The following is a 27,215-nucleotide window of genomic DNA, read 5'->3' on the forward strand; positions in this document are numbered from 1 at the left end:
CCAGCCACTGAGAAGCCACGACCAGCCAATGAGAAGCCACGACCAGCCAATGAGAAGCCACGACCAGCCAATGAGAAACCAGGATACCCGGAAGTCCCAGTTTACTGCCGTGGGCGTTCTGTTTGTACCAGGCCTCCCAACAGCCCCTTTCCTCCATAAAAACGTACCTCTTCTTTGTTCTCCAGACTTGCCATTTTTGCTGGTAAAATAACTGGTGGTTTTATTTTTAAGGTTAACACCTTTAAAATAAAAGGTTAAGTATCACGATCCAATTTACAGAGGAGATTTCTGACTGACAGAGGAAAAGGTGTAATTCAGCCAAGCAGCAGTGTCAAGACTTGAATACAGATCTGCTCCCAAATTCAATGTGTTTCCCTCCCCTCCCCCCAGTCTTACAACAACACAGTATAATCTTTGGAAGAATCAAAGGCAGGTTAGAAACAACACTGGAGTCCCAATCAATCTAAACATCTGTAAAACATAAAATGCTCACACTGATACAGCTGTAAGGACTAGATAGATTATAAGCATTATATCTGTTGCCTTGAACATAATCATAGACATCATCTATAATCTGTACTTACTATTAAAGGTCTAGTCAGGATCATCAAATATAGGGCACTGGAAGGTAGCTGGTCTACCAGCACTGAAGCAAAGCTTTTGGCAATACAACTCCACTTAGGCAAGAAATCTGTGGAGAATGGATGACAGAAAGATTCACAAGCAGATGCAGCAGGGCAAGTGATATTGAGACAACCAATGTTCAGAGTCAAAGAAGCACATTAGTTACACATCAAAGTAATGCATCTACAGATGTAACATTTATGGACTTCTTAGAAATAAGACCAAAGCCATCCAGTGACAGTAATCCCTAAACTTGTCTTTAAAGCAAGTTTATAATTTTAGAAATTAGAGATAAAGACCAAAAAAAAAAAAAAAAAAAAGGCAGCTTAACTCTGTCTTATAAGGTGGCAATATGTTCATGTGGTATCATATGAATTCCAGAAGTAAAGAGGACTTGCAGTAAGAACCTAGGAATGAGGGCGCCTGGGTGGCTCAGATGGTTAAGCGTCTGCCTTCGGCTCAGGTCATGATCCCAGGGTCCTGGGATCGAGTCCCGCATCGGGCTCCCTGATCCTTGGGAGCCTGCTTCTCCCTCTGCCTCTCTCTCTCTCTCTCTCTGTCTTTCATGAATAAATAAATAAAATAAAATAAAAAAAAGAACCTAGGAATGATTAGAATGGCCATTGTTAGGAAGGAAGAAAGGAAAAAAGAAAAGAAAGAAAAGAGAAGAGAAGAGAGAAAAACAAAAAATAACAAGTGTTGGCTAGGATATAGAGAAATTGAAATGCTTGTAAACTGTTTGTAGGAATGTAAAATAGTGTAGCCATTATGAAAAACGGTATGGAAGTTCCTCAAAAAATTAAAAACAGACTTAGCATATACACAATCAAGCAATCCCACTTCTGGATATAGATCCAATAAAGTTGAAAACAGAATCTCAAAGAGATACTTGCTCCCCCATATTCATTGCAGCATTATTCACAATAGCCAAAAGGTGGAAGCAACCTAAGTGCCCAACAATGGATGAATGGATAAAGAAAAGTGGTATACATATACAATGAAACATTATTCACTCTTAAAAAAGAAAGAAATCCTGTCAAATGCTACAACATGGATAAACCCCGAGGACATTATGCTAAGTGAAACAAGACAGTCACAAAAAAATAAATACTGTATGATTCCACTTATGTGAGATATCCAAAGTTGTCCAACTCAAAGAAACAAAGTAGAATAGTGGTATCAGAGGCTGAGGGGAAAAAAAAAAAGGGGAGTTAGTCTTCAGTGGGTATAGAGTTTCAGTTTTACAAGACGAAAAATTCTAGAGGTCAGGTGTACAACAATGGGCATACAGTTAACACTACTGAACTGCACACTTAAAAATGGCTAATATGATTTTAAAAACTAAGAATAAAAATGTCTCAAAAAAGGTACTAGAAAAAAGTATTAGAAACGTTCAATATAACGCTTAAGAAAACAAAAGAGTCTCACAAGAATAGATTCAATTTTAATCCTTGTAATCTCTTAGTAACACTAATTTCTGTAAGATTCAAGGAATCTATGACTTAAATGTGTTATTTGTAATGGAAAGGAGGTATGCCACATGGGAATTACTGGGAGGTCTTTAAAAATATTACTTATTCTCACCCAGAGAGATGTTCCCAGTTGAGTGAGCCATCATTACAGATGCAACTGTGCTATATTCTTCAACTGTGCTGGGACTGAAAACAGATTGAGAATTTCATTTTTAAATGACTGTTTAAACCAGCAGTAAGAAAATTCCATTTCATCACTTTTCCTATAATAAGGAAATTACATGTATTGTTTGATATAATTAAACTGTCTTCATACCATAAAGCTAAACATCGGTTTTATTTTCTGAAGGCATATGTAATAGAATTGTGGCAGCTCTACACTGCAATGAACAATGCTTGTGATGAGATCAGATCTCCACAGAGCTGGGCACCCATGGAGAACAAAATCAACAATATACAGAAAACGGAGATAGAAATACCTCTCAAGGCTTCTGAAATATTCTGCCCAGAACATTTCTCCATTCAACAGTGCTTTCCTATGTGCCTTTATCTCCAGATGCATTTTTCCCAGCATCTACTCTGTTCTCCAGAGCCCTTTGCTCATCTTTTCTTTTCTGCATTTAGAGGAAGGAAAAGGACTCAATTTTCCATACCCAAGCTTTCAGTAACAAAATAAAGGGTATCTCTCATTTCCATATACTGCTGTTTCATCTCCAGGGAAACAAAGCTACAACTTCAGAACCAAGGGTTAATGGAATCACTTCACACTGGCTTCACTTTGGTGCATTTTCCTTATACCATATTTTAAAAATCTATTGACAAATGTCTGGTGGTATCACAAAATCAAGCCCCATAAAAGGATCCATGAACTGATATGCTCTGTTGGTAACATTTCCTTAAAGATTACATGAATACATTATTTAACATGGAAGTTACACTATAACCTCTATTCTACAGGGGTATTTTGGAGCTCAGTAAATCTCTCTCTCAATTCCTGCCTCCTTTGGTGTTAAATATTTTCTAATGTGCCTTTTGCATCCCCTTGTTCTTTCTTTCACTATCCTTTTTGAGTTATTTTCTTAGTGGTTGCCCTGGAAAATACATGGATCATTTTAACTTGAAACATTCTAATCTGGATTAACACTAACTTCATTTCAAGAATAATTAAAAACTTTCCTCTGATATCCTTCCATTTTCTTCCCTTCCTTTTTACTATTATTGCCAAGCAAACCACCTCTTTATATGTTATAAGCCCCTCAATACAGTTTTATTATTATTGCCATGTGTAGTTAATTTTTAAAAGAGGAGAAAAAAATTATAGAGACAAATGCATTTATGTGTATTTTCCTAGATATGTCTTTCATAAAAACTATGTAGTTACCTTTATCAATGCTCTTTACTTCTTCATGTGGACTATAGATTACTGTCTAGTTGCTTCTAGTTTACTGTCTGTTCTTCCATTTCAACCTGAAGGGGAATTCCCCTTAATATTTCTTATAGAACAGGTGTGCCAGGACAAGAAATTCTCCAGGTTTTTGTTTTGTTTGATTTGGTTTGTTGTTTTTGTTATTGGTGGTGGTAGTTGGTTTAATGTCTTCATTTCTCCTGACATCTTTAAAGGAGACTAACTAGATAGAGAATTCCTAATTGAGTCTTATTTTCAACACTTTGAAAATGTCTTCTAGCCTCCATGGTTTCTGATAAGAAGTCAGCTACTCATCTTATTGAGGATCCCTTTTATGACAAGTTTTACTTTTCTCTTGCTGCTTTCAAGATTTTTCTGTCTTTCACTTTTGTAAATGGACTACAATGTGTCTAAATGTGAATCACTTTGGGTTTAGAGTACATGGAATTTCTTCAATGTGCAGATTAATATTTTTCACCAAGCTTGGAAGTTTTCTCCCATTATTTCTTTATATATTCTTCCTGTCTCTTTCTTTTGTTCTTCTCCTTCTGGGCCTCCCATTATGCATACGTTGGTACCCTTGATGGTGACCCACAGGTCTCCTGAAGCTCTGTTCATTTTTATTGTCATTCTACTCCTCACATGAAATAATCTTTATTGAGCTACCTTTAAGGTGACTAATTCTTCTGCCAACTCATATCTGCTCTTGAGCTCCACCAGTGAATTTCTCATTCCAGTTATCATACTTGTAAACTCCAGAATTTCTATATGGTTCTTTTTAAGTAATTTCTAGGTTTACTGATAGTCTTTTTGGTAAGATACCATTCTCATACATTCCTCTAATTCTTCAGACGTAGTTTCATTTAGTTCTTTCAACATATTTATAATAGCAGAAAGTAGGTGTCTACGAAGTCCATATCTGGGCCCCCACGGGGGGGGGGGGCAGATTTTTCTAATGGCTGGTTTTTGCTTTTTTTTTTTTTCCTGCATATACGGCACACTTTCCCATTTCTTACATGTGTCATCATTTATTAAAAACTGGACATTTTAGATACTTTAACAACTCTGGTACCAGAATCCTCCACATTGCCCCGCCAAGATTTTTTTTTTTTTAAGATTTTATTTCTTTACTTGACAGAAAGAGAAAGAGAGCACAAGGAGGGACGAGGGGCAGAGGGAGAAGCAGGCTCCCCACTGAGCAGGGAGCCCAATGTGGGACTCAATCCAGGACCCCGGGATCATGACCTGAGCCAAAGGCAGACGCTTAACCGACTGAGTCACCTACGCTTCCCCTGCCAAGATTTTTTTTTAATCACTGGTTTTGTTGTTGTTTTTCTTTTGGGTGCTGCTAGTTGAGCACTTTAATGAACTAATTCTGCAGATTCTATATTCCCTAAAGCATGTGGCCATGGAGTTTTCCGCTAGACTTTTTTTTTTTAAGTTGTTTTTATTTTTCAAGCCTGTCTTCCTAGGAGTCACACCTCTATCTGTATACTTTAATGGTCAGCCACTGGTTAGTCAGAAGATTTCCTTAAATGCCCTGCCTGAACGTCTTCCACCCTTTGTCAAAGGCATCCTTGTGAGAAGTCACACCTTCAGACTCCAGGGAGCAGATAAGACAGCCCTTGCTTCCACTTCCTGCTTCCTCAGAGCCTCAAAATCAGAGGGGATCCCCCCCCTGTTCCCAGGTCTCTCCTAGAAATGTGCATAGTATTGCACATAGCGCAGCCTTTTAGAGATCCAGGAATATGATGGAGTTTTTTCAGAGTTCCCTATGGTTGGCTAATTCTCCAGGATTTCCTTTTGAATTCCTGGCCAGGCTCTGGTTTGCCTCAACTGAAACAAAAGCTTCAAGGAGTGCAGATGCTGCCAACATTCGCTGTTGTTTCAGCAAAGCCCTGGGGGGCTTTTCCTTCCCCCCAACTGAGCGGAGCGCTGAGTCAAATCAAATAGCCAACCACTCTCTGAGAATAGAGTTCTCCCAGGGAGCCACAAGTTTGGACCAAATATTAACTGTGTTCTGGGGATGGTGCTTTCAGCGGGTCTCCAGAAGTGGTCAGATCCCTCTCCGTGGTGGGCAAGGCTACCAGCTTTTGCTATACCGCCAAGCTGGGGTAGGAGGAAAGACGGAAGGAAGCACAAGCTAAGATGTCACAGACCCCACTGTCTTCCAGGTTTTCGTATTTTTTCTCTCAGGCAGATGATTTTCAGTCCATTTGCTGGCTTTAACTAATTGCCAGAATTCTGAAATAGCTGATTTTAGGTGTTTTGTCCATGTTTTTGCTGTTGTAGGGGAGAGCAAGGGCTCAGAGGCCCTTACTCCAACCAATTTGGAAGCCAATCAAGCTCTGCGTTATTTTAAACCTGTTTTTATGTAAGACACAAAAAAGCATTTTAACCAAAAAGAAATGTGTTTAAAAAATGATACAGTTTTAGGTCACTGATTCTTGTATCTAGTGGAAACTTCTGGGGGGGGCATGTATATTGCAATAAATAGGAGAGAAACTAATGTGTGAGAGGGATACATAAACTGCATGAGCAGCACCTCACTGTAGGATGTTTCTCTGGTTGAGTAGTAAGTGCAGGATCGAAACTAAACGTGGCTACTGGTCTTAGCCCCTCTCGGCCCCAAAAGGCCTCCTGAGTCTTTTCTGAAGAACAGGAACGAGTTCAAGGGAAGAAGAAAGCCTATTTCATCTTGTCTTGCTCCACTGACCTAGACCAAATCCAATTCGGTTCCAACAAGGATCAAAAGCGCCAGAGAGTGGGCGTAGGACATCCAACGACAAAGAGAACTCAGAGACCTGAACACAGGAAGCAACCTTACCTCCTGAGATTTCTCCAGAGGAACTCAGCACACAGAAATCAGGTTCACCTGAGAATCACCGAGTATCAGCCAGACCCACGTCACTAAGACAGAGTAAGAGGAGCTTCTTGAAAGGAAGTAGTTATTCATCACTATTATCTCTAGCACTGCTATTGGCAAACCGGGGAAAGTCCAAAACCATTACAATCGGTCAAAAAAAGTAAACAACCTTTAGCAAAAACTTTTATTTTCAAGAATATTCTCATATTTCTTTTGCTTTTCTTTCAGATTTCACATTTAAGTAATCTCTACACCCAACGTGGGGCTCTGCAGTCCCAAGGTCAAAGAGTTGCCTACCCTACCAACTGAGCCAGCCAGGCACCCTTTCTTTTGTTTTTCTTATTGCTGTTTAACAAACCACCCCAAAACCTACTGCTCAAAAAAACAGCCACTTTATTTGCTCATAACTCTGCAATTTGGGTTGGGCTCAGCGAGGCAGTTCTTCTGCTCATCTTGCTGGTGATCACTCACAGGACAGCTTCCAGCTGGCAAGCAGGAACTGGGCTCAGCTAGAATACTGGCAGGACTGGGCTTCTCTCTCTGTGTCATCTCTGGGCCTCTCCCTCTCTCCACGTGGCCTCTTTTCCACAGTCTGTCTAGGATGGTAACCAGACAGATCACATGATGGGTCAGGTGTCCCAAAAACCCAAACGCAAAAGCTACATGGCCTTCTTAAGGCTTGCGTCCAGACCTGGAAAAACTTTAATTCTGTCACATTCTATTGGTTAAAGTAAGCTACAGGTTCCACCCAGACTGAAAGGAAGGGACTTTGCAAGTGTGTGAATGTCCAGAGGTGTGGCTCACTGTAACTGCCACCAATGCAATAGACACCTAAAACATTAAGGCCAATGTCCAGATGACTGGAAGAGAAGCAACAAGAAACTATAAAATGGCTAAGCTAAAGGAAAACAGGGCAGTTAAAGTCAGATTCCATTCTCTGTTCCTTCCCACACTGAGGGTCAATCTGGGTTCACAGAGAATCTTAATTATGGGTAGAAGGAAAATATAAACCTAATTAATCACCTACAAGCCACATGACCTGGGACAACTCAATCATTCTCTCAAAACCTCAGCTCCTCAATTATAAAATGAAAAATTATATGGGCCCTGCCTATCCTATAGTAAGACTGTAGGACAAGTAAGACAAGAAATGAGAAGGAACTTTGAAAACTAAAATGCTATATAAATATATTATTTATCTGACAGGATCCTAAGTACAGTCAACCTAGCTAGGCTCCATTCTATTAATAAAATTAAAATAATCATAGTTAATTATCCCATATGCTAAATTACTACCACAACAATGATAGTATACATCATAATGGGCTGATATTACATTGCATTGTTTTACTATGAAAAATAATGACACTAATAATAACCATGGTTTATTGTTGCCTAATTATATGCCAGGTGTTGCTAGGTAAACCATAACTAACCCTTATAATAATTCAACAAGGTAGGTATCATCCCTCTTTTACAAATAAATAAAATGAGTCAAGAAGTTCAATACTTTAAGGAACTTGCTCATGGTCACACAACTAGTAAGTGGAAAACCTATTATGAATGTTTAAAGTATAAGAGGCACATGACAAATACTTGTTGTCAAATTAAAAACAAAGTCAGGGCTATCTGGCTTTAAAGTGAGTCAACTATATCAAGGTATCTCTCTCACACAATCTCTATTTTTATATACAGCTATACTGAAACTGTAATCACAGCAAACATATCTAATTAACATGAGCAATCCATCACCTTCCTCATCTGCAAAATGGTTTCCCATCTGAAAAGTACCTTCCTTTTCTTAAACATCTAATCTTTAATCCATCTACTGAGACGTTATGGGTTACAATGGTCATATCATAATGTGGGAGTACCAAATGGAAAAAAAGAAAAAGTGATATATTTACACGCCAAAACATCCCTAAAACAAACTCCCCAAAATAGCAAAAGTTTTTAAATGGCACAATATGGACAGTATGAATGACAAGTAAAAATCCATACCCTTATATTATGAAGAAATCTTGAAATTTAAAAAAAGGAAGAAAAGACAATGACCAACAGGAAAATGAGTTAACAATACAAATGGACAATCAACAGAAAAAATGCAAATGACTAGTAAATATACTTTTAAAAAATTTGTCATTAATAATCAAAGGAACACAAATTCAAGTGAGACATTTTTTTAAACTACAGGACTGGCAAAAATACAAAAAAAAATTACAAAGATTAATCACACCCAGTGTCAGAGAGCATGCAAAGAAACAAAACATTAAAACACTATTCTTGGGGCGCCTGGGTGGCTCAGTCCATTAAGCATCTCACTCTTGACTTCAGTTCCGGTCATTATCACAAAGTCATGAAATCGAGCCCCCGGCCCCCTGTTCAGGCTCCCTGGTCAGGCTCCATGCTCAGTGTGGAGTCGGCTTAGGATTCTCTTCCTCCCTCTCCCTCTGCCCCTCCCCTTCCCTGCTCATGCCCTCACACTCACACGTCACATGTGTGCATGCGCACTCTCAAATAAATAAATCCCTATTCTTAAAAAAAACCACTATTCTTGAGAGTATAGAATGGCATGAGCTTTCTAGACAGCAATCTGGTAGTTCAAAAAAAAAAAAAACATGCAAGCTATACTCAGGCTTCTACCCAGTAATTCTATTCCTAACAACTCATATATAAAGGAAACTGAATGTTGAACAAAAAAGTATACACAATAATTAATTGTAACACCAAACTCTAGGATACTACCTAAATGCTAGCTAAAGAATTGTTTAAATAAATATTCATACAATGGCACTAAAATGTTATTTACTATGAAAAAAATGCCAGTGAGTGTCAAAGTTAAAAAAAAATTGTATGACCCAGTTTTTAAGAGGAAGTGCACATATTTTTGTATTTGAAGGGAGAGAGGGTGTGCACATGTGTGAGCAGAAGTACAAACAAGAATGCCAGAGTGAGAACCAATCCACTAGGAGACGAATCCTGAGAAGATAGGACAGTGATCTTGTGAGCAGATGTGATGTCATCTTTGAACAGAATGGTGATTTTTTTTTTAACTTTCCTCTCTGTACCTTTCCGTAATTTCTGAATGTTTTACATTAGGCTTAATTTTTGTAATCATAATACAATAATTTTCACTTAAAATAATCTCAACTATCATAAGCATGAGGTTCTGTTGACTTTCAAACATTACTTTTACTATAAAATACAGATTAAAAAGCACTTGATATGGATACTGAATGAAAATTTACATTTATTCCTCTTTCAAATGACAAATTAAAAATCAGAAACCCTTCATAGGATTATCTCCACTCGCAAATTATTGTTGTAATTTCTTTTAAAATGTCACTTAGAAAAGAAAGTGAAGCAGGAATGTTTAAGCACTAGACAATACACCTGACATAAATGTGCTATATTATATGTGAGAAATAACTTGCATATATAAAGTCCTGGCTTGATTTGATTCTACAGTTCAAAGAAATCCAGCATCACATGGTATGTTAACTTGGTTGCTTATTAACTTATCCTCATTATTTACACGGTATAATGAGAATTCTCAATTAGCCATGGGTAAGATTACCCACAACTAATCTTGCTTTTCAGTTTGGCCATTGTGCCGAAGTGTAAGCAGTTTAGTGATTTGCTTTGCAGATCTCTCAGTTCTGTTTACTTTGCATGAAGCCAGGAGTCTAGAAAAAACAAATGCTTAAAATCAATTATTCAACTTGGATAGTAGATGGGTGAGTGGGCAGCTGTTATCCTCAGGGCTGAAAGTGTGAATGTCATCCAGATATACCACTACCCTGTCCTCCACCTGTGAACTGAAACCTTTGGGGCCATTTTGGAGGTCACAGTGATTGGAGAGGGGGAGAGGTTATAATGTCATTTGGGTCCACAGATGGTAAAGTGTGCTCTAACATGGATACCCCACCAAGAACTAGCCCACCTACACAGACAATAGTGTCCCTGGTGAGGGACCATGATTTTCTTGTTCAGTGTTATATTTCTAGCCTACTACACAGCAGGCATTAAATAATTATGTGTTGAGTGCAGTCAAAACAAGCAATTTCCAACACTGAGATACAAATAACATAAAATAATGAAGAGTGACAAGGGAGGAACCAGAGAGTTTTCTACCTTGACCTGAGACAGACCTTTGTGGCTGGGCTCCATTATACTTAGGGAAATTCTATGATGAGACACATCTATACCCAAAATATGTAGAAAAGCCTAACAGTCCACACCCAAATACAAATTATAAGAGGATTATCTTCCATCACAGATTTCCAGATACAGGTCTTCCTCTGTTAGCAAAGATGAGCAATTGTGTCAACTCAAGACTGGTGTCAACTAAGCTCAGTCTTGCCTCTGCAAGTGAGTAGCAAAACAGCATGTGGTTTAAGAGTAAGACTGCTGCATTTAAATTTGGCTCTACCATGCATTACCTGAGTAATTTATTTAACATCATAACATACCATTTAAACCTTGGCAATTTACTCAATATCTTCTAAATTCTCTTCTACAAAATGGCATAATGAAACAGGTTCACAACCCCCTATGTTAAGCCCCTGGGCCTGATAGGTCACATGTCTCAGAATTTTTCCTTAATTTTGGAAAGTAATACCATATATATGTAACACCTCAGGTGTACCTAAGGCAGCAACACTTAATCATACAATCATACACATTGACATTTCTGCAGGTAAATGGATGAATGTTCAATTTGTGAAATAAATAAAGACCCTTAAGTAGCCTTATCTCATCCCATTCAGGTCCTGCAGCTACATTAACTTTGCTCCAAACTTCGGGAAACTAGTGATTTTCAAAGCCTTTTGAAATTCAGAAGCGTATGTAAGAGATCATAGATCTGTAGTACCTACTTCCCTTGGAGAGATGGTGTGACAATGAAGTTCTTCTACATAGAAGGTACTTACCCCAGTGCCTGACAAAGAGGTAGCACTTAATGCTGGTCACTGTTCCAAAATGTTAACCAGTTACTCAATGAGATACAAGATCCTGCAAGCTAGCTAAGGGATTTAGCTGACTTGTGTTAGCTGGGGGTGGGAGGAGGTGGGATAGGGGGTAAGCACAGGTCAGAAGGGAACCTAAGACAATTACGCTAATTAAAGTAAAACAAAATGACAGTTTACTGCCCATAAATTGCAAGAAAATAATGCATGTGTCACACTGAACTCTTAAGTAAACACTTACTTCCTTTCAATAACAGGGTGTTTCTCCAGGAGTTCAGATCTGAAGATACTTAATAACTTCTGCTTCACATGTGGTTTCCTACTTGGAACTCTAAACAGTTTTCTTCCTGAAAGTGGGTCTGATATTGAAGATTTTGCTCCAGGTAGGACCAAAATTGGTTTCTTCTTAATGTAAAAAAAAGCAGTGAAGTTCTTGTTGAGCATGGCAGGATTACAGCAAAATTTAAGAAGTTCAATAGTAAACAGAAAAAGTATGTTGAATGAATCCTATCTCCCAAATGACCAAAGTTCAATTTGCCCTTTTATCCCCTCTGTTGTATTGGTTTTCCTGACCCAAACTCAAAAGAAACTGTTAAGACTTAACAGGGAGAATGAAGAGAACCATCACTTGCTAAGCACTACTCAGTGCCAGGTACTGGGTTGTGTACTTCCCATGTACACCTAACTTATTTTCACAATCTACAAGGCAACAGTTATTCTCCTCATATTAATAAGAATATTGAATTGCTAAGTGCATGAACCATGATTCAGGTTTGACTAATTCAAAAACTCATGGGCTATTTGCACTAGACCACCTCACCAGAGGATATGGCGTTTTTCTCACATTCTCGACTGGTGTCTTCCTTTGTATTTTTTTCTCGAATATTTTTTAAGTGCACATAATAATATGGGATTTATATTCTCTCTCAGAGTAAGGGCATTTTAGTTGTTTCTACGATCCCAAACTGAAAATGTACTTATAATTTTATCTTGTCTCTGAAAAAATAAGGGGATCTCCATAAATTACATGCATCATCTTCAGTTTAAGAGCATATTTATATATATATTGCATTGTGTTTCCAGTAAGCAGCACAACTGTACTCAAAGAACCTTCCAGTTGGTAGAGATTTTAAGTCTAAGATATATATTTAGTTGAATAACTAACTATTCTGGTCATAAAGATTTTTATGAGGTGTGACCTCCCAAATGTCCCCCTATTGCCACTTCAGAGTGTTTTATGACAAATTAAAATTGCCTGTTGCTGGAGTGGTGGGGGGTGGGAGGGATGGGGTGGCTGGGTGATGGACACTGGGGAGGGTATGTGGTATGGTGAGTGCTATGAATTGTGTAAGACTGTTGAATCACAGACCTGTACCTCTGAAACAAAAACATTATATTTAAAAAAAAAAAAAAAAAGAAGAAGAAGAAGATAGCAGGAGGGGAAGAATGAAGGGGGAGAAATTGGAGGGGGAGATGAACCATGAGAGATGATGGACTCTGAAAAACAAACTGAGGGTTCTAGAGGGGAGGGGGGTAGGGGGATGGGTTAGCCTGGTGATGGGTATTAAGGAGGGCATGTACTGCATGGAGCACTGGGTGTTATACGTAAACAATGAATCATGGAACACTACATCAAAAACTAATGATGTAATGCATGGTGATTAACATAACATAATAATAAAAAAGATGTCAGTTCATAAAAAAATAAAATAAAATTTCCCCTTCTATAAGTTAAGCTCATTCTACTTATGTCTGACTTTCAAGGAGATAACTTAAGGCTCTCTCTAATGTACCTGTCATTTTGCTGCTTTATTATTTTTAGCTGAAAGTTTGTAACAAAAAAATAAATAAATATACAAATAAATTTGAAAATAGATTTCAAAGTCTTTCTCCCTCTAAACACATAACTTCCATGACTTGAGTCATTCCTCAGTCCTGTCAATGCCCATTTTGCTGCCCTTTCCAGTGCCTCTCCAACTGTTCTGTGTCCATAATGAGCTACGGAGAAAATAATTGAACATTATTAGTTTAAAGTGTTTAGTTTAGCACTCTAAACTAAGAGCTCAATGACCTAAGTTTAAGAAAAAGAGTACTCCAGAGTCATGCTCATTTTTAAAAGTCCAAAACTGTTGACACATATTCAATTTGTAGAATGCTATGATTTCAGTCCAGACAATTACTCTCATCTTGAATTTGTGTGATTAACTTTTAACCATTATTAAATTTCATGATGTTGCAGTTGGACCACTGAGGGGATTTATCTTCAATTTACAGGTAAGTAATCTCATAAATTGTTACAATACTAATAAGGCTTAAATGCATACTTGAGTAAGGTGAAAACATACTTTGGAATCTATTATTATCGAAGACTCTAGAATTCTGTATGATGAAGGAACCGTGCTTTGACACTATTAACATTACTACCATTATAAATGCTACTCCACCCTAGAATTTTCAAGGCTCTAAACACAAAAGGGCTTACGGAAATCACTTTTAAGAACCAATGTACCTAACTACCAGACTTGGGATCATAAATACATTCAATATTTTTAATTGTACAAAAAATGATAAAAAATTGTATAAAAAATGATTATTACTGTCACTTTATGGCCAACACAGGATATATTTAATATGGACAGTTCATGTTTTAGCTTTTATAAATTTATGTATTTTTAAAACTATACTATTTTAAAACCAATCATCATTGGTCCTGGTAAAAGGTGTATCCAGTATACTCTGTTAATTCAGTAAATATTGGTGGAAGAGGAACAGAAGTTAAGGAAAATGCCAAGAGCCTAATTCGTGTTTCTATACTCACAGTGCCAGTAAGAAGAGGTATGATCACAGTTTGTAGCAGAATGTAAGAACAAAATAAGAGGCAGAGTTTGCTAATCTGATGCACAGTCCATGCACAAAGGGAAGCAGGACAGGGCAGTAGCCCTGAGGCCCTATCTCCAAATGGACATGCTCTTCAGGCCACCAACATCCCCAAGGGTGGCTCCTGAAGAACTTTTCTGATTGGAAAATAGAATTTGAAAATTACCAATACAGTGGATAAGAATTCTAGAGGAAGACTCCCAAGACCTGGGTTCACAGGCTAGATCGTCCATCTACTAGCTCTGAGCTTCATAGATGTTTTGTAACCTCTCTCAGTCCTAGGTTCCCTACCCAAAACACACAGACAACCCCTGCCCCATATGACTGACCAGCTGAGAAAAGCTAACCAAGATGCAAAACACACAAAACAAGCTCGTAAGGTGTGATCTACTATGTAAATGTGAAGTATATTATAATCACTGTCTTATATGTTGTGTTATGTGTAAAAACAAACATTTTTCCTTCCCTACCACTACCACTCCCCTTTCCCAAGGCAACTTCCTTATTTCACATACAACAAAGACATCCAGTGCTACCAAATTGCAAAAAGGCCCAAAAATTGGATTAAAAGGAAAAGAGTGGGAAGAACAGACACAGAATTGTTCTCCACTGCTTCTCAAGATAACTCAAGGTAAGTTCATCTCCCACTACTTTCCAAGGGAAGGACTCCACTGACACATCTCTTGGTTATTTTAAATGTCCTCTGAGCTATTTTTAATAAACCTTATTTGTAAGCACTTTTAGTAGTATACAAAAAAAAAAAAAAAAAACCTCTTTTCTCCAGGCTCATACTGTCAAAATTGTTAGGTATGGTAGCAATGTCCACATCAGATGCCCTCAATCATGAAAACTGAGTAATAAGGAAAAAGAATATCACATTCACTTGTTTAATATAGACAACCCAAACAGCTTGAGATTTATGATAGAGTTGTAAGGCTTCCCTAGAGATACTATTTGGGAGAGTAGGTACTCTCTTTAAACACACTATCTGGGGGCGCCTGGGTGGCTCAGCCATTGGGTGTCTGCCTTCAGCTCAGGTCATGGTCCCAGGGTCCTGGGATCAAGCCCCGCATCAGGCTCCCTGCTCCGCGGGAAGCCTGCTTCTCCCTCTCCCACTCCCCCTGCTTGTGTTCCCTCTCTCGCTGTGTCTCTCTCTGTCAAAGAAATAAATAAAATCTTTGAAAAATAAATAAATCAATCAATCGATAAATAAATAAATACACTATCTGTGGTAAAGCTTACAATAGCTCTTGAATTATAACTCTTATACATAAACGCACAATTTTTTATTATAAATCATGTTACAAAGGCCTTCAGACACAAAACTATTCAATGTATCTTTCTTGTAACCTTATATCCATAACAAAATACTGGAAAATGTATAGGGGAATTTCTGGGTGCACTCTGTGGAAAACTTTTATCAAAGCACAGGACTGAGATGAAGGATACAGCTCTAGCTTATTTCTCTTGAATCTTGGTTAAGTCTCTACCCAGCAGATTGTGTGATTATCTTCCCACAGAAGCTGAAGACTGAAGAAATATTAAAATAGCAATGTTTTATCATATTAAATGGGCTGACAATTGCATTTCAACTATGTGGAAATCTAAGGAAGTAACGTGGGTGCAAACATAATCTCAAAGACCAATGATGAAGAACAGCTTACAAGTACTTAGACTCTACGCTACCCATCTGATGCCCGCCCCCACCACTCACCTGACCCCTACCCCTGCTCTTTTCACCTTTCTGAATGCCAGTGGAAGAAACTCTCTTTAAAGTACTGTTGTAGTGGAAGCGGAAGTTCACACACCAAACGGCTGCACCTTCCTACATAACCCACCCATTATTGAGTAGGAGAATTATGACATCAGCAGCATGTTAGCCCACATCCACTGATCCACATGCTACCATGTCCCGGGCTGGATTTCATAAGAATAGCTGCTATCTTGAGGGGAAGAATGAAGGGGAGTAAGTCAGAGGGGGAGACGAACCATGAGAGACGATGGACTCTGAAAAACAAACTGAGGGTTCTAGAGGGGAGGAGGGTAGGGGGATGGGTTAGCCTGGTGATGGGTATTAAAGAGGGCACATTCTGCATGGAGCACTGGGTGTTATGCACAAACAATGAATCATGGAACACTACATCAAAAACTAATGATGTAATATATGGTGATTTACATAACAATAAAAAAAATTAAAAAAAAAAGAATAGCTGCTATCTTTTACTACCTTTAATGTGAATTTACTCTGATACAGGCTTGATGTTTGGTAATCTATGAAACAAATATGGAAATGCACGTAGCATTTAGTTGCACTTTCGTTGACTGCCATGTTAGAATGCCAAACCCAGACACCATGCAGGGTGCCACACGGATAACAAAGGGATGGGAAAAGACTAACTTCACAGTCTCATATTCATGCTCTTGGTAAACCAGCTAGAATTTCACATTGCTGGAGCTTCAGTGCTCTATCTTACTATTTCCCCATAAACTGTGTGGGTTAGTGCTTCATTTTCAACGCAGCATACCTTTAATCCTACTTGGGGCAGGCTGGAGAGGTAGATGGGTGGGAGGGTTTCTCTTGCGCTTTCCAGAGCCCCACAGAAAGCTAAGCTATCCAAAGTGTTTACAAATAACTGTAACCAAGGGCACCCGGCTGACCCAGTCAATAGGGCACGCGACTCTTGATTGCGGGGTCATGAGTTCCCCATGTTGGGCGTAGAGCTCACTAAAAAAATAAATAAAATAAAAAATAACCACATAACAATGTGAAGAAGAGTTTAATACTGTTTTGTCTTAAACATATATAAGCAGAGAAAGAAAATAAAGTTCCTCACCATATGAACCATTGCCAATCATCAAGAGACGAAAAACTTATCCCAAAATCTTATATATAAAAACCGCTCTTGAAAAGATTTGGACATGAGTCCCCATATTAGACACATTAAAATACTGTGCTTTGTGTACCTATAATTCACAATTTATAGAGAACATGTGATCAATTACCTCATATTCTTTCCATGAGCCAAACTCAATGTATTCGCTACCATAAAATGCCAGAATGACCAAGTGGCCTAAAATATTAAAAGCAAAGAGAATTAGGTTAACATTAAAAATGAATTCTTTGCTATCTACAAGTTATGTAATTACTTCAAATTACTGAATCTGTGGATAAATATTAACTGCCATATAACTGAATTATTTTTTAAATATTTCTTTGCATGACTGTTATCTACATGTTTAAGTTTCCTATTTAGCCAAAAAAAGAAATTGTTTTGACAGGACAGGGAAGGAGAGAGAATTTTTATTTCTCAAAGAACAAACACATTAATAATCAGGAAAAATATAAGTGAGGGGAAATAATGGAGAGAAGGGTTCTTTGAAAGAATCTGTACTTCTAAATTGTGAAGACAAGAGATCAAACAGTTTGAGAATCAGCTTGCTAACTTATTATACGGAATGAAGCAAAAGCAAGAATGGATTAACAGCTGACATACCTCTGCTCATTCCTTAAAAATAATTAACTTAGATTTGTTTCTTTAAAAAAAAAAGCAAAAACAATGCATAAAAAGGTCACGAAGCTGAAGAAATTAATAAGAAATACATGATTATTCAGTTTCATGAAAATTTTAAAAAGAAATCTTTGTCTCAGGGGAGAACAGGCAAGATTACTTTTAAACTAACGATTTTTATTTGCTAATAAAGTAACTTTAGGGTAACACTGAAATACAAACATGTACTTAAGTGTATTTGCTTATTATATATGTTCATACCTTTTTGCCCTAAATTTGACCCATGGTATCAGATTTCAATTTAGTAAAGAGTGTATCTGATCACTTAGTCAACCATAAACAGCATCATAGCTGCCTGACATGATGTAGTTTTGTTTGTTTTCTTTTTTTCTTTAAGGGTAAAGATGACATAAAGTGACAGTTGCCATAAATTTTTATGTTGGTCAATTAAACTTAGAAAAATAACACAGAAAACAGGCACAGCTGAGTATATATGAACAGGCAACAGTCTAAATACACATATTTGGGATTACTTGAACAATACAAGGATCATGAAAATAATCACAGGTGTTTGCTGTGTATTTAGTCGATTATAAGTCAGATACAGCAAAAGTGCAATAATCTACACTAATTAACACACCAGAGTTCTCAAAAAGAACTTGGCAATTTTAACCCTATTATCAGATTTTCCTGTTACTTTATTGTCATTATGAAACACGGGATATTTTCTGGCATGATGTATTACACACAGTTACTATAAACTGACTAAACGATATTTTGTAACAAGTTTGAACACAAGGACTGAGTCTCATGTACCTACAATTAGATGTTTCTAAGATCTCTACTGGCTCTTTTATTTTTTTTTTCCAACGACCCTCCCTGATATGTAACTTGTTAAGTAAATACCGAGTTAGAAAATTCAAGCTCATCTACAGTCATTTCTGTCCTCTATTCCTCTGCAAACAGGTGATAAGCAGAATGTCCTCTCTGAACACCTTTTACCCCCTCATCTGATTGGACATAAGTGCTCAGGATCTCTTCCTTTCACGAGTTCCTCAGGCACCTGTCAGAGTTCACTGATGCAAATTTGTGTTTGTCACTGATAGTTTTATTTTTTTTAAGATTTTATTTATTTACTTGAAAAAGAGCACAAGCAGAGGAAGGAGCAGAGAGAGAGGGAGAAGCAGACTCCCCTATGAGCAGGGAGCCCACTGACAATGTGGGACTCAATCCCAGGACCCTGGGATCATGACCTGAGCTGAAGGCAGATGCTTAACCAACTGAGCCACCCAGGTGCCCTCCAATGATCATTTTAAACTTAAAATCCAATTCGTTTCTTAAAGACTGTTCTCATATAATATGGTTCAATTATTCATTTGAGAAAGAATTGCAACTATTCTAGGTGCCACCCATACAAATATTAAATGCACATAGTACCGACACACTACCATGCCAATCACAGCAAGATGTTTCCTCGCTCAAAGCTCTAACACTGATCCCACAAGAACTTATTTTCCTCAGTTCTTTCTACATTCCATAACATCTTTCTTCTCACATCTCTGGCACAGCCATTCAAATATCTTCATCTTGTCCTTCAACATCTATTGAGTCGCTACCGTGAGCCTGGTGACATGCTAGAGGCTGATTAGGTGCTGCAGGACACAATGGTGAAGCAGTTACTTTGCACTCAGGCCTCATCTCATCTGCTCCCGCAGACTGTCTGAACTTTCTCAGTGGCTTTATACCCTCTCCTGCAACCCAGTGATCTTTCACCTGTCTCACTCTCGTTTTCTCACACCCCACAACTAATTAGTAAACACGTCCTGCTGATCTGTTATTCAGGTCAGGTAATCCAGCCCAGCACTACCCTGAGATCCAGGGAAAAGGGGCCACTGCCCTGGGCCTTGCACTTTTACCTCTGGCTAGATACTTCCACATAAAATGAGAAATCTGCGCAGCCCAGAGCCATGCTCTCTCACTCCTCTGGACTCTACATCAGCAAATTCCCAGGACTTGAATTTCCTTGCAGAGCCCTGGACGATCATCCCCAGGGCAGATGGAGATGCAGGCATTCCCACCTCCAGGCCCAAAAGGTGGTCAAGAGATACCTTGCAAGGAGTAGGGCATGTGGACATGCTCTGGCAGAGCCTAGGAGATGGGGGAAAGGAGGCAGACTGCAGGACAGGGACAAAGTGACAGAAGGCCAGTTCTCTCTTTGCCACTATATTCTAGAACAGAACTCCTAAAAAATCTGAGAATTCTAAATGGTCATCCATCTCCTTATAAAGCTGTATTGGTCAAATTGGGAGGTTAAGAGCTTATTTTACTTAATGGTTAGCTGATCTGCAGCATTTAAGTACGTAGAAATATAATGAGTGAGCTTCCATTTGCATTCTTATGCCCATAAATGTTAGGAATGGGACAGGTTTCCACATCCTATTTCCACTGAAAGTTCCCCAGCTCCAATCCTCATTATAACCTATCAAACGATGATTATTATAACAGTAGTGCAGAAGTAGTAGTCGTAAAAGGATCATTAACAATGTCTCTCACTGAAGATCCTAGCATAGTAAGGGCATCTAATCTATACCAAACTCTTTCACACCTTTTGTGTTACTTACAACCCCACCCCCACCCGCCCCAGCTAGTTATCTACATCTTATCCATGAACTGAAATTAAAAGGGTGGCAGAAGGATTCGAACCAAGGTCTTTCTGAATTAAAAGCCCCGGTTCTTCACCTTATACTTCCTTTCAGATGATTATGAGAAGTTTACCTGGCTTCAGACCCACTCCTGCTCATCTACACAGATCTGCCGGATTCATCTCCCTAAAGCACCATTGATCCACTTTAAAGATAAATACTGGTCGGTTATGCTCTGCCCAGTTAAGTTCCAAATCCTTAGCCTGATTTTGCTTTCCACTCCATCTGCTTCAGTATTTCCCAAGAAACGCTTCACACCACCATCATTCCTGCCTCTACCTCTAGCACACACGTGACTTCCAATCCACCTTCAAGATCCATCTCAGGTCTTCCCTCCTTCCTGAAGACTTCTCTAAAACTACTCCAGACCAGTTTCTGTGAATCCCCATTTTGTGAACCCCCAAAGTACTGATGGTCTCTACCAATCAATAAGTAACTAAACTGTATGCTCAGCATGGCGGGGGAGCCACAAAGGAGAGGACATAGTGTTTGACTTCAAATCCCTTCATGAAATTGATCTTGTATGGCAGCACGGGAGAGACTGGTAAAGTGCCTCTAAAGACGGAGCACCTGGCTGAAAATCTGCTTTGATCCTCTATCAGCATGGGCTTTGGTGTTAGGTTTGCACAGTAAAGTAATTAGCAGCAGCTCCTTTATGATAAGCAGAATTTTTGGTCCTGGAACCCACTTAGACCTTAAATTTTTTGAGAACCCCGAAGAACTTTGGCTTCTGTATATTACGTCTAGTTGGGCACCGGTAAGTATTCGTCAGCTCTCCTTCCATCTCCTTAAAAAAGCCAGATTTGTAGTTTCTGCTCATTTCCATAGCGTAAATACACCCAACAGGGCTAGTCTCAAGCTAGCAATGTGACATCGGAATGTGGTGTTAGGAGGAGATGAGCAACACTGACTCGCTCGAGCTGGTACTAACAAGCTTCCGTCTGTCACTAGGTATGTGTCCCCAGTCATCATATTAGAGAGTAAAATGGGGAAAGGTAATAACTACTTATTAATTTAAAAATTACAATAAAACCATTACATCTTAACATAAGCTTATTTTTATGAAGTATATCTAAATTTTCCAAAAGATTTAATGAGAAGAGTGGCGTTGTTTTACATTTTCACAAACTTCTTCGAATGTCTTGCATTAATAGAAGACAGTGGGCTTCTCCCATCGACTTCCGCACTCAATCTGCTGTTTTGTTTGAATATATTAAGAAAATGCAGTCTCACATAGACATTTAGGACCTCCTGGGGCTGGTGACCCTAGGTATGCTCCATTCACACTTTGAGCAGCATTCATGTACAGTCTCCAGTTTGCATAAAACACTTCGGTGTGAAAAGACTTTACTAATAGTGTGGGTTTATTTAGTTTTTCTCACCTAGCAATTACCTCAATATGAATAATTCTAACTTTAGACTGCACTGAAAAGCAAGTTTATGCTATTTCATATGCATGTGTATATATTTGTATATACATGTATATATATGTACACAAACCATAGCTCCTCAATTCAACAATTCAAAGTGGTAAGAATATCAAGGAAGAAAAAGATAACGTGAAAAAGGCCAACTGAAAACTTCTTCATTTGTAGGAGAAAAAATTCTATACAGAGAGAATATTTATGAAGCTAATGCATGAATCTTCACTGAGCTGGACATAATATTCAATTAAACATAAAAGGTACAATTATGTTCTACATTTTTACAAGTGGACAATTGTACCTTATATACAAGATGATAAGTCAGAGTTACATATTCACTGATGTCAAACAATGGCTTCTATCAGGAGAGAATCCTATTTCATTTGATTCTGAAATTTAAAACTTCCCAACTTAATGTTTTTGGCAATATTTAATTCTTCAAAACTGGTATCATTTAACAGCTTAACAACATAAGCACATAAATCATACTCAGGGGGGGCGGGAATTCATTGATTTAAAATTAGCGGAACTACTAGTAACAGCTAGTGGTTTTATCTGAAAGACTGTATCTGCATGACATTAAGTGCTATTTTTCCCTGGCTCTAAGTATCACTGTAGCCTGGTATTCTCCCTCTTAAAATATCAAGGCAACATTAGGCATTAAGCTTAGCTGAAATTACCTTCTTCAAAGAATTGAAATAGGATAGCCATTGCCTAAACCGGTTTAGTTCCACTAGCTACTTCAAACCATTTTATTTCAAACCACTTCTATTCTTTTGAAAATATTATCTTCATTAAATTAAGTGCCTTGCGGTCTCTTTAGCAACAACAGAATACATTAAAATGTAAACCCTATTTCATCAATCAATGGTGAGCATGTTGAACATTTTTTAGGGGTAGACCACAAAGTAGCAAAGGTAATCAGGTTTTTATGTGACTCTACTGTTGCCTTATGTCTTAGCAGAAGCTACGGATAACTCATTTTCAGTTCTCCTGTATCAACAATGTAGTGTTAACACAAGATTGGGCACTCTACTCACTTCTGCTCTTAGAGTTCTTTTACATGGAAGAAGAATTTGAAGAGAGGCTAAATGTTTAAATGATGTAAGGCTTACTGTACACCCTCACTAAAATAAATAAATTTGCTCTAGTCTTTAAGTTCTACCCTTTGTGCAGGGAGTAAGTTCTTTCAACTGTCAGGGTGCACTGTTCCTATCATTTATTGCAAATTTGCTCTAGTCTTTAAGTTCTACCCTTTGTGCAGGAAGTAAGTTCTTTCAACTGTCAGGGTGCACTGTTCCTATCATTTATTGCTCTTCAATCTTTAAAGATCCCGCCCCAAGATTCGATTCTGTGAAGAGGGGTCACTGCATAAAAGCTTAAAACAATCCTACCCACTGATCAATGCTGACAATGACTCCACAAAATATATTGTGCATAATATCTCTTTGAAAACAATTTTGTTTCTAATTATATCCAGTTCCATGTTACTATTTTCAGCAGCCACCTTCTTCTGCAAAACCTTCCTCACACACTACCACAAAGAGTGAGCTAAGCTAATGACAATACCAGCTACCACAGTCTGAGTGCTAATTCTAGACTGTCATGCCAACTTCCCTAGATATGCTTATCTCGTTTTAGCTTTCACTTTTTCATTATAACCCAATTGAGCAGATACTATCCCCATATTTACATAAAAAAATCAGATATCAAGTAGTTAAGGAATAAGTTCAAGGATAATTAGCTATCAAATGACAAAACTGGAACTGGAACTCAGGTCTCTTCTACTCAAAAGACCAGGACGCACACCTTTTCCTGACAGTGTTGCAAGCTGACAGTCCACATGCAACATGCTGCAGGTATTTATATTTTTTAAGGTAAAGACCTAAGTAGTCGTGGATATTTGTGTACGCGGACTAAGCAGATGATTGTCTCACATGGTATAGTTTGGGTCTCTGTGGAAATTTTATAGTTCCACGCAAAGTACTTTCAAAGTTCCATCAGTACTTTCCATGCAAGTACTACAACAGCCTTCTACTAATATTGTGACAGTCCTGACAAACATCTATATTCAAGATTAGCTGAGGGAGGTAATCTCACAAATCTGCTTCATACCGAACCTATGTTGTGTGTTTAAGAGTGAGCTGTGATCTCACACTCACAGACTGAACCACAGTGCATGTCCAGGCTTCACAGGGTAGAAGACAGGGACAAAGTCATGAATGGCTAGAATGTGTAGCAGGTCAGGCTACTTAACTGCTTAACTGTAATTCAGAATCACTGATAGGATGGTTCCACAAAGTGCTACACAGTCGCTCTGCAAAATACAGATGGAACAAAGTCAAGCAGCAATACAATTCCAGAAATATGACTGAAGGTAACAACCACCACAAACACAATTTTTTTTCTAGAAAAGCAAGCAATTCAATCTTGTGAAAGGGATGCCTAAATTCAAGTGCTCTATTGGTTTATTAAGGGATAAAATATTAAAAATATTTCGGAAAGTAATGATCTAGTTGCTAAAACTTCCAAAAAGTTTGAGTTCTGCCTGGTAAAGGTAGTATCTGCATTGGATCAGAATAACAATTCATCGGTTAGCAGAAACGAGCCACTCTGGGGAGGCCAAGCTGATCTCTGGATCTCTGATGCTTCATAGTAAGATCCTCTAGTAGGCCGCTAGCATGATATTAGGTGGAGGTATTAAAGTATCTTAATGGGGAAATGCCCCCCTGGTAAACTATTATCACAGAAATGCAAAAGAGCACACCACTCAATCAGTGATAAACATCTCTACCTAAAGGAGATTTATTGTTAAAAAAGAAAACCAAAACAGTTTGTATACCATTTACTTGTTCTATGCCATGTGCTTGCTTAAGAGGTTGATTCTACCTTTTGCTGAAGCTGTGTATTTTCTAATGTTTAGGGCGGCTGTCAAGTAATCAGAGTAAGCGGTGCCATTTTAATAAGGAAGTCTTTTAATGAAATATAATAGGTCACAAATACCTAATTTCTGCTCTTTACTGTAATTGCCAGTCTTTACTATAACTGCCACTTTAACAATCTTTTCCAAATGCTGACACAAAAGATGAACAAATCAAGGGTATTAGCATGTGTGTGTATTTACAGCTCATTGCTGTCAAAGGCTGTAGCTCCACTCCCAACGCCAGCAGCTACATGAGGATCCATTCCTTTTGATGGAGGCATCCTGTTTCAGGTTATGAATGCATCTGAATTAATCTCTTTTTCATGGCTACATAAGCAAACACACAGTAAAGAATACCCGGGAGAATTGTTGACAAAGTTATGGCACAATATGACACCTTCAGGAATATCACAGACACATTTACTGTCACTGTGGAGGATTGTACATTTTACTACTTTATTCTTCTTCAATAAATCCTCTGCTCCATCAGTTATTAGCTCCCAATTTCAAAAAACATTGTTTACATATAGTTCAAATAGTGTTTTTTAAAATAAATTGTAAATTATCACGAGTATCAGTTTTATATGCACATACATGTAAGTTGCAAACATAAAACTCCAAGGAGTTGCTGCAAAATTAAAGGAGCAGATCAAAGAGAAAACACAAACATGGTTTTTTATTTTTAAGAAGCACATTCACTGTAACTATTTTACCAGAGCTCAATTTTAAGTTTATGATTAAAAAGTCTCTAAAAAAAGAATTCCCTGAAAACTTCTTTACATGATAATCCTTTTACCTTTTTTTTTTTGATCATACTATTTTTTGTAACCAGTATCGTTTTCAATTTGGTACTATCATTGCTATTTTAATATCAGAAGTCCTCTGCACAAACAGTAGTAGTTTTATATGAAGTTTGCCCATTTTTGAAAGGGTAAGCTTCCCCAAATCAAACTAGCTAACTGTGAAAAGAAAACCATGACAACTGTTTGTACCTCTTGCTTTATTATTACATCCGGCCTGGTCACTCTTAGAAATTCAATCTATTATGGTTGCTAGGAGTCTGTTGCTGAGCAACATAGAAGGGTATTCTGTGCTTTCAGGCTAAGGAGTGCTAATAAACCTGTAGGCTTCCCTCTAGGAGTCTGACCAGTGTGCTTAAAGGGCTTAATACTTTTCAAGAGTGATTGGCCCACAATTCAAGACACATCCTATTAAAAACAAGTCACACTGAGAGATTTCCAACAAAGGAACAAAATGCTAAACATACACAAATATTCAAAATGTATCCTCAGAATCCCTAACTAATTTGGTAAAACAAACAAAGAACAGATTATGATCTACATTTCAATTATACCACCTACCATCCCCAAGTTTTTATTTCCATATAGTCCCCTAAAAGGTTATAATGGATATAAATGAATGGAGAAAGTTTCATGGGAGGAAGAAAAAAAAAAAAGCAGTACTAAGTACCTTCAACTTTGATTAAAATATATATGTGTGTGTGTGTGTGTGTGTGTGTGTGTGTGTGTATCGGACTTATATAAACTCTAGTAATAGAAAAATAAATTAAAACTAGCAATCCAGAAGTACTGAAGTCAGCAAAACTAAATAGCATTCTCCCCACATCCCCGGGCCACACACACACACACACACACACACACACACACACACACACAAAACAAAAACAACAGCAGAAAAAACCATTGAGAAACTGAAGAAATTCCAAATTTCATTTTATTATAAAAACAGATAATTTTTTTGTTTTTCTTTTCACCCCCTTTGGTCAGTAATGATTTTAATTCCAAATCTATTTTTTCCTATCATATGCATATTCTAGAACTTTAAAGATTAACAAGAAGTTATTCACAGAAATTCACTACAATTAGATGGCATTACTTGAATGTAAATGAGAAGAAAAAAGATAGCAGAGTCTATCAATAAAATACCGCTACCAAATTATGTGAAAAAGAGTTGAAAAGTGGGCAGAGGATAAGAGAGGGCTAATCTCTACTTCAAAATAAAATACTGTGCAGACATTTATTTACTTATATTAGATATTAGATAGGCCTTCTCCATAAAACGTTTGAAGACAAAAATAGATGAAGCTGGTTTACCATAAAATACCTAAGACCATAAAGATAAATAAGAATAACATGTGATTTTACAATAATTACCTTAACTATGAAAATTTATCCAGAACTGTCTAAGGATATTTTGGCTATATTAACACTGCCTGCAACTTTTGCCAAGTTAAAAATAATTTTTTTTTAAAAAGCCAGGCAACATCTTCTCTGTGTCCGTCACAATATTTAGCCCCTCTATCTAACTACTCTGAACTGGGAGCACTTTTTAAAATAATCTGTCAACTGCACTACCAGATTCTTTTTTAAAGAGCCACCTGTCCTTCAAGAGTTGTTTCTGTTTCTTCTTGTCACACACCATAGGG

General features: G+C 37.8%; 1 protein-coding gene across 14 annotated transcripts in view; it reads right to left on the minus strand.

The window, feature by feature from the left end:
* RFX3 (regulatory factor X3) overlaps positions 1-27,215 on the minus strand; it is a 280,896-nt gene that overhangs the window by 229,901 nt on the left and 23,780 nt on the right. For 3 of the 14 annotated variants that reach the window (XM_073878140.1, XM_073878136.1, XM_073878139.1), the window contains exon 2: positions 17,215-17,282. The exons of 6 other annotated variants lie outside the window; for them this stretch is intronic. Coding sequence is in view for 3 of the 8 variants with exons in the window: in XM_073878132.1 (XP_073734233.1) it covers positions 2,209-2,282; positions 2,576-2,670 (169 nt within the window). In the remaining 5 variants the exon portion in view is untranslated. Of the gene's footprint in view, positions 1-2,208; positions 2,283-2,575; positions 2,695-15,925; positions 16,092-17,214; positions 17,283-27,215 lie in introns of those variants that run through there. 5 more of the 14 variants (XM_073878132.1, XM_073878131.1, XM_025891585.2 and 2 more) reach the window with 3 other exon arrangements.

The sequence above is a fragment of the Callorhinus ursinus genome, unplaced genomic scaffold (genome assembly GCF_003265705.2).
Source record: "Callorhinus ursinus isolate GAN/ISIS: 27379988/994484 unplaced genomic scaffold, GSC_fseal_2.0 scaffold28, whole genome shotgun sequence".
NCBI lineage: Eukaryota > Metazoa > Chordata > Mammalia > Carnivora > Otariidae > Callorhinus > Callorhinus ursinus.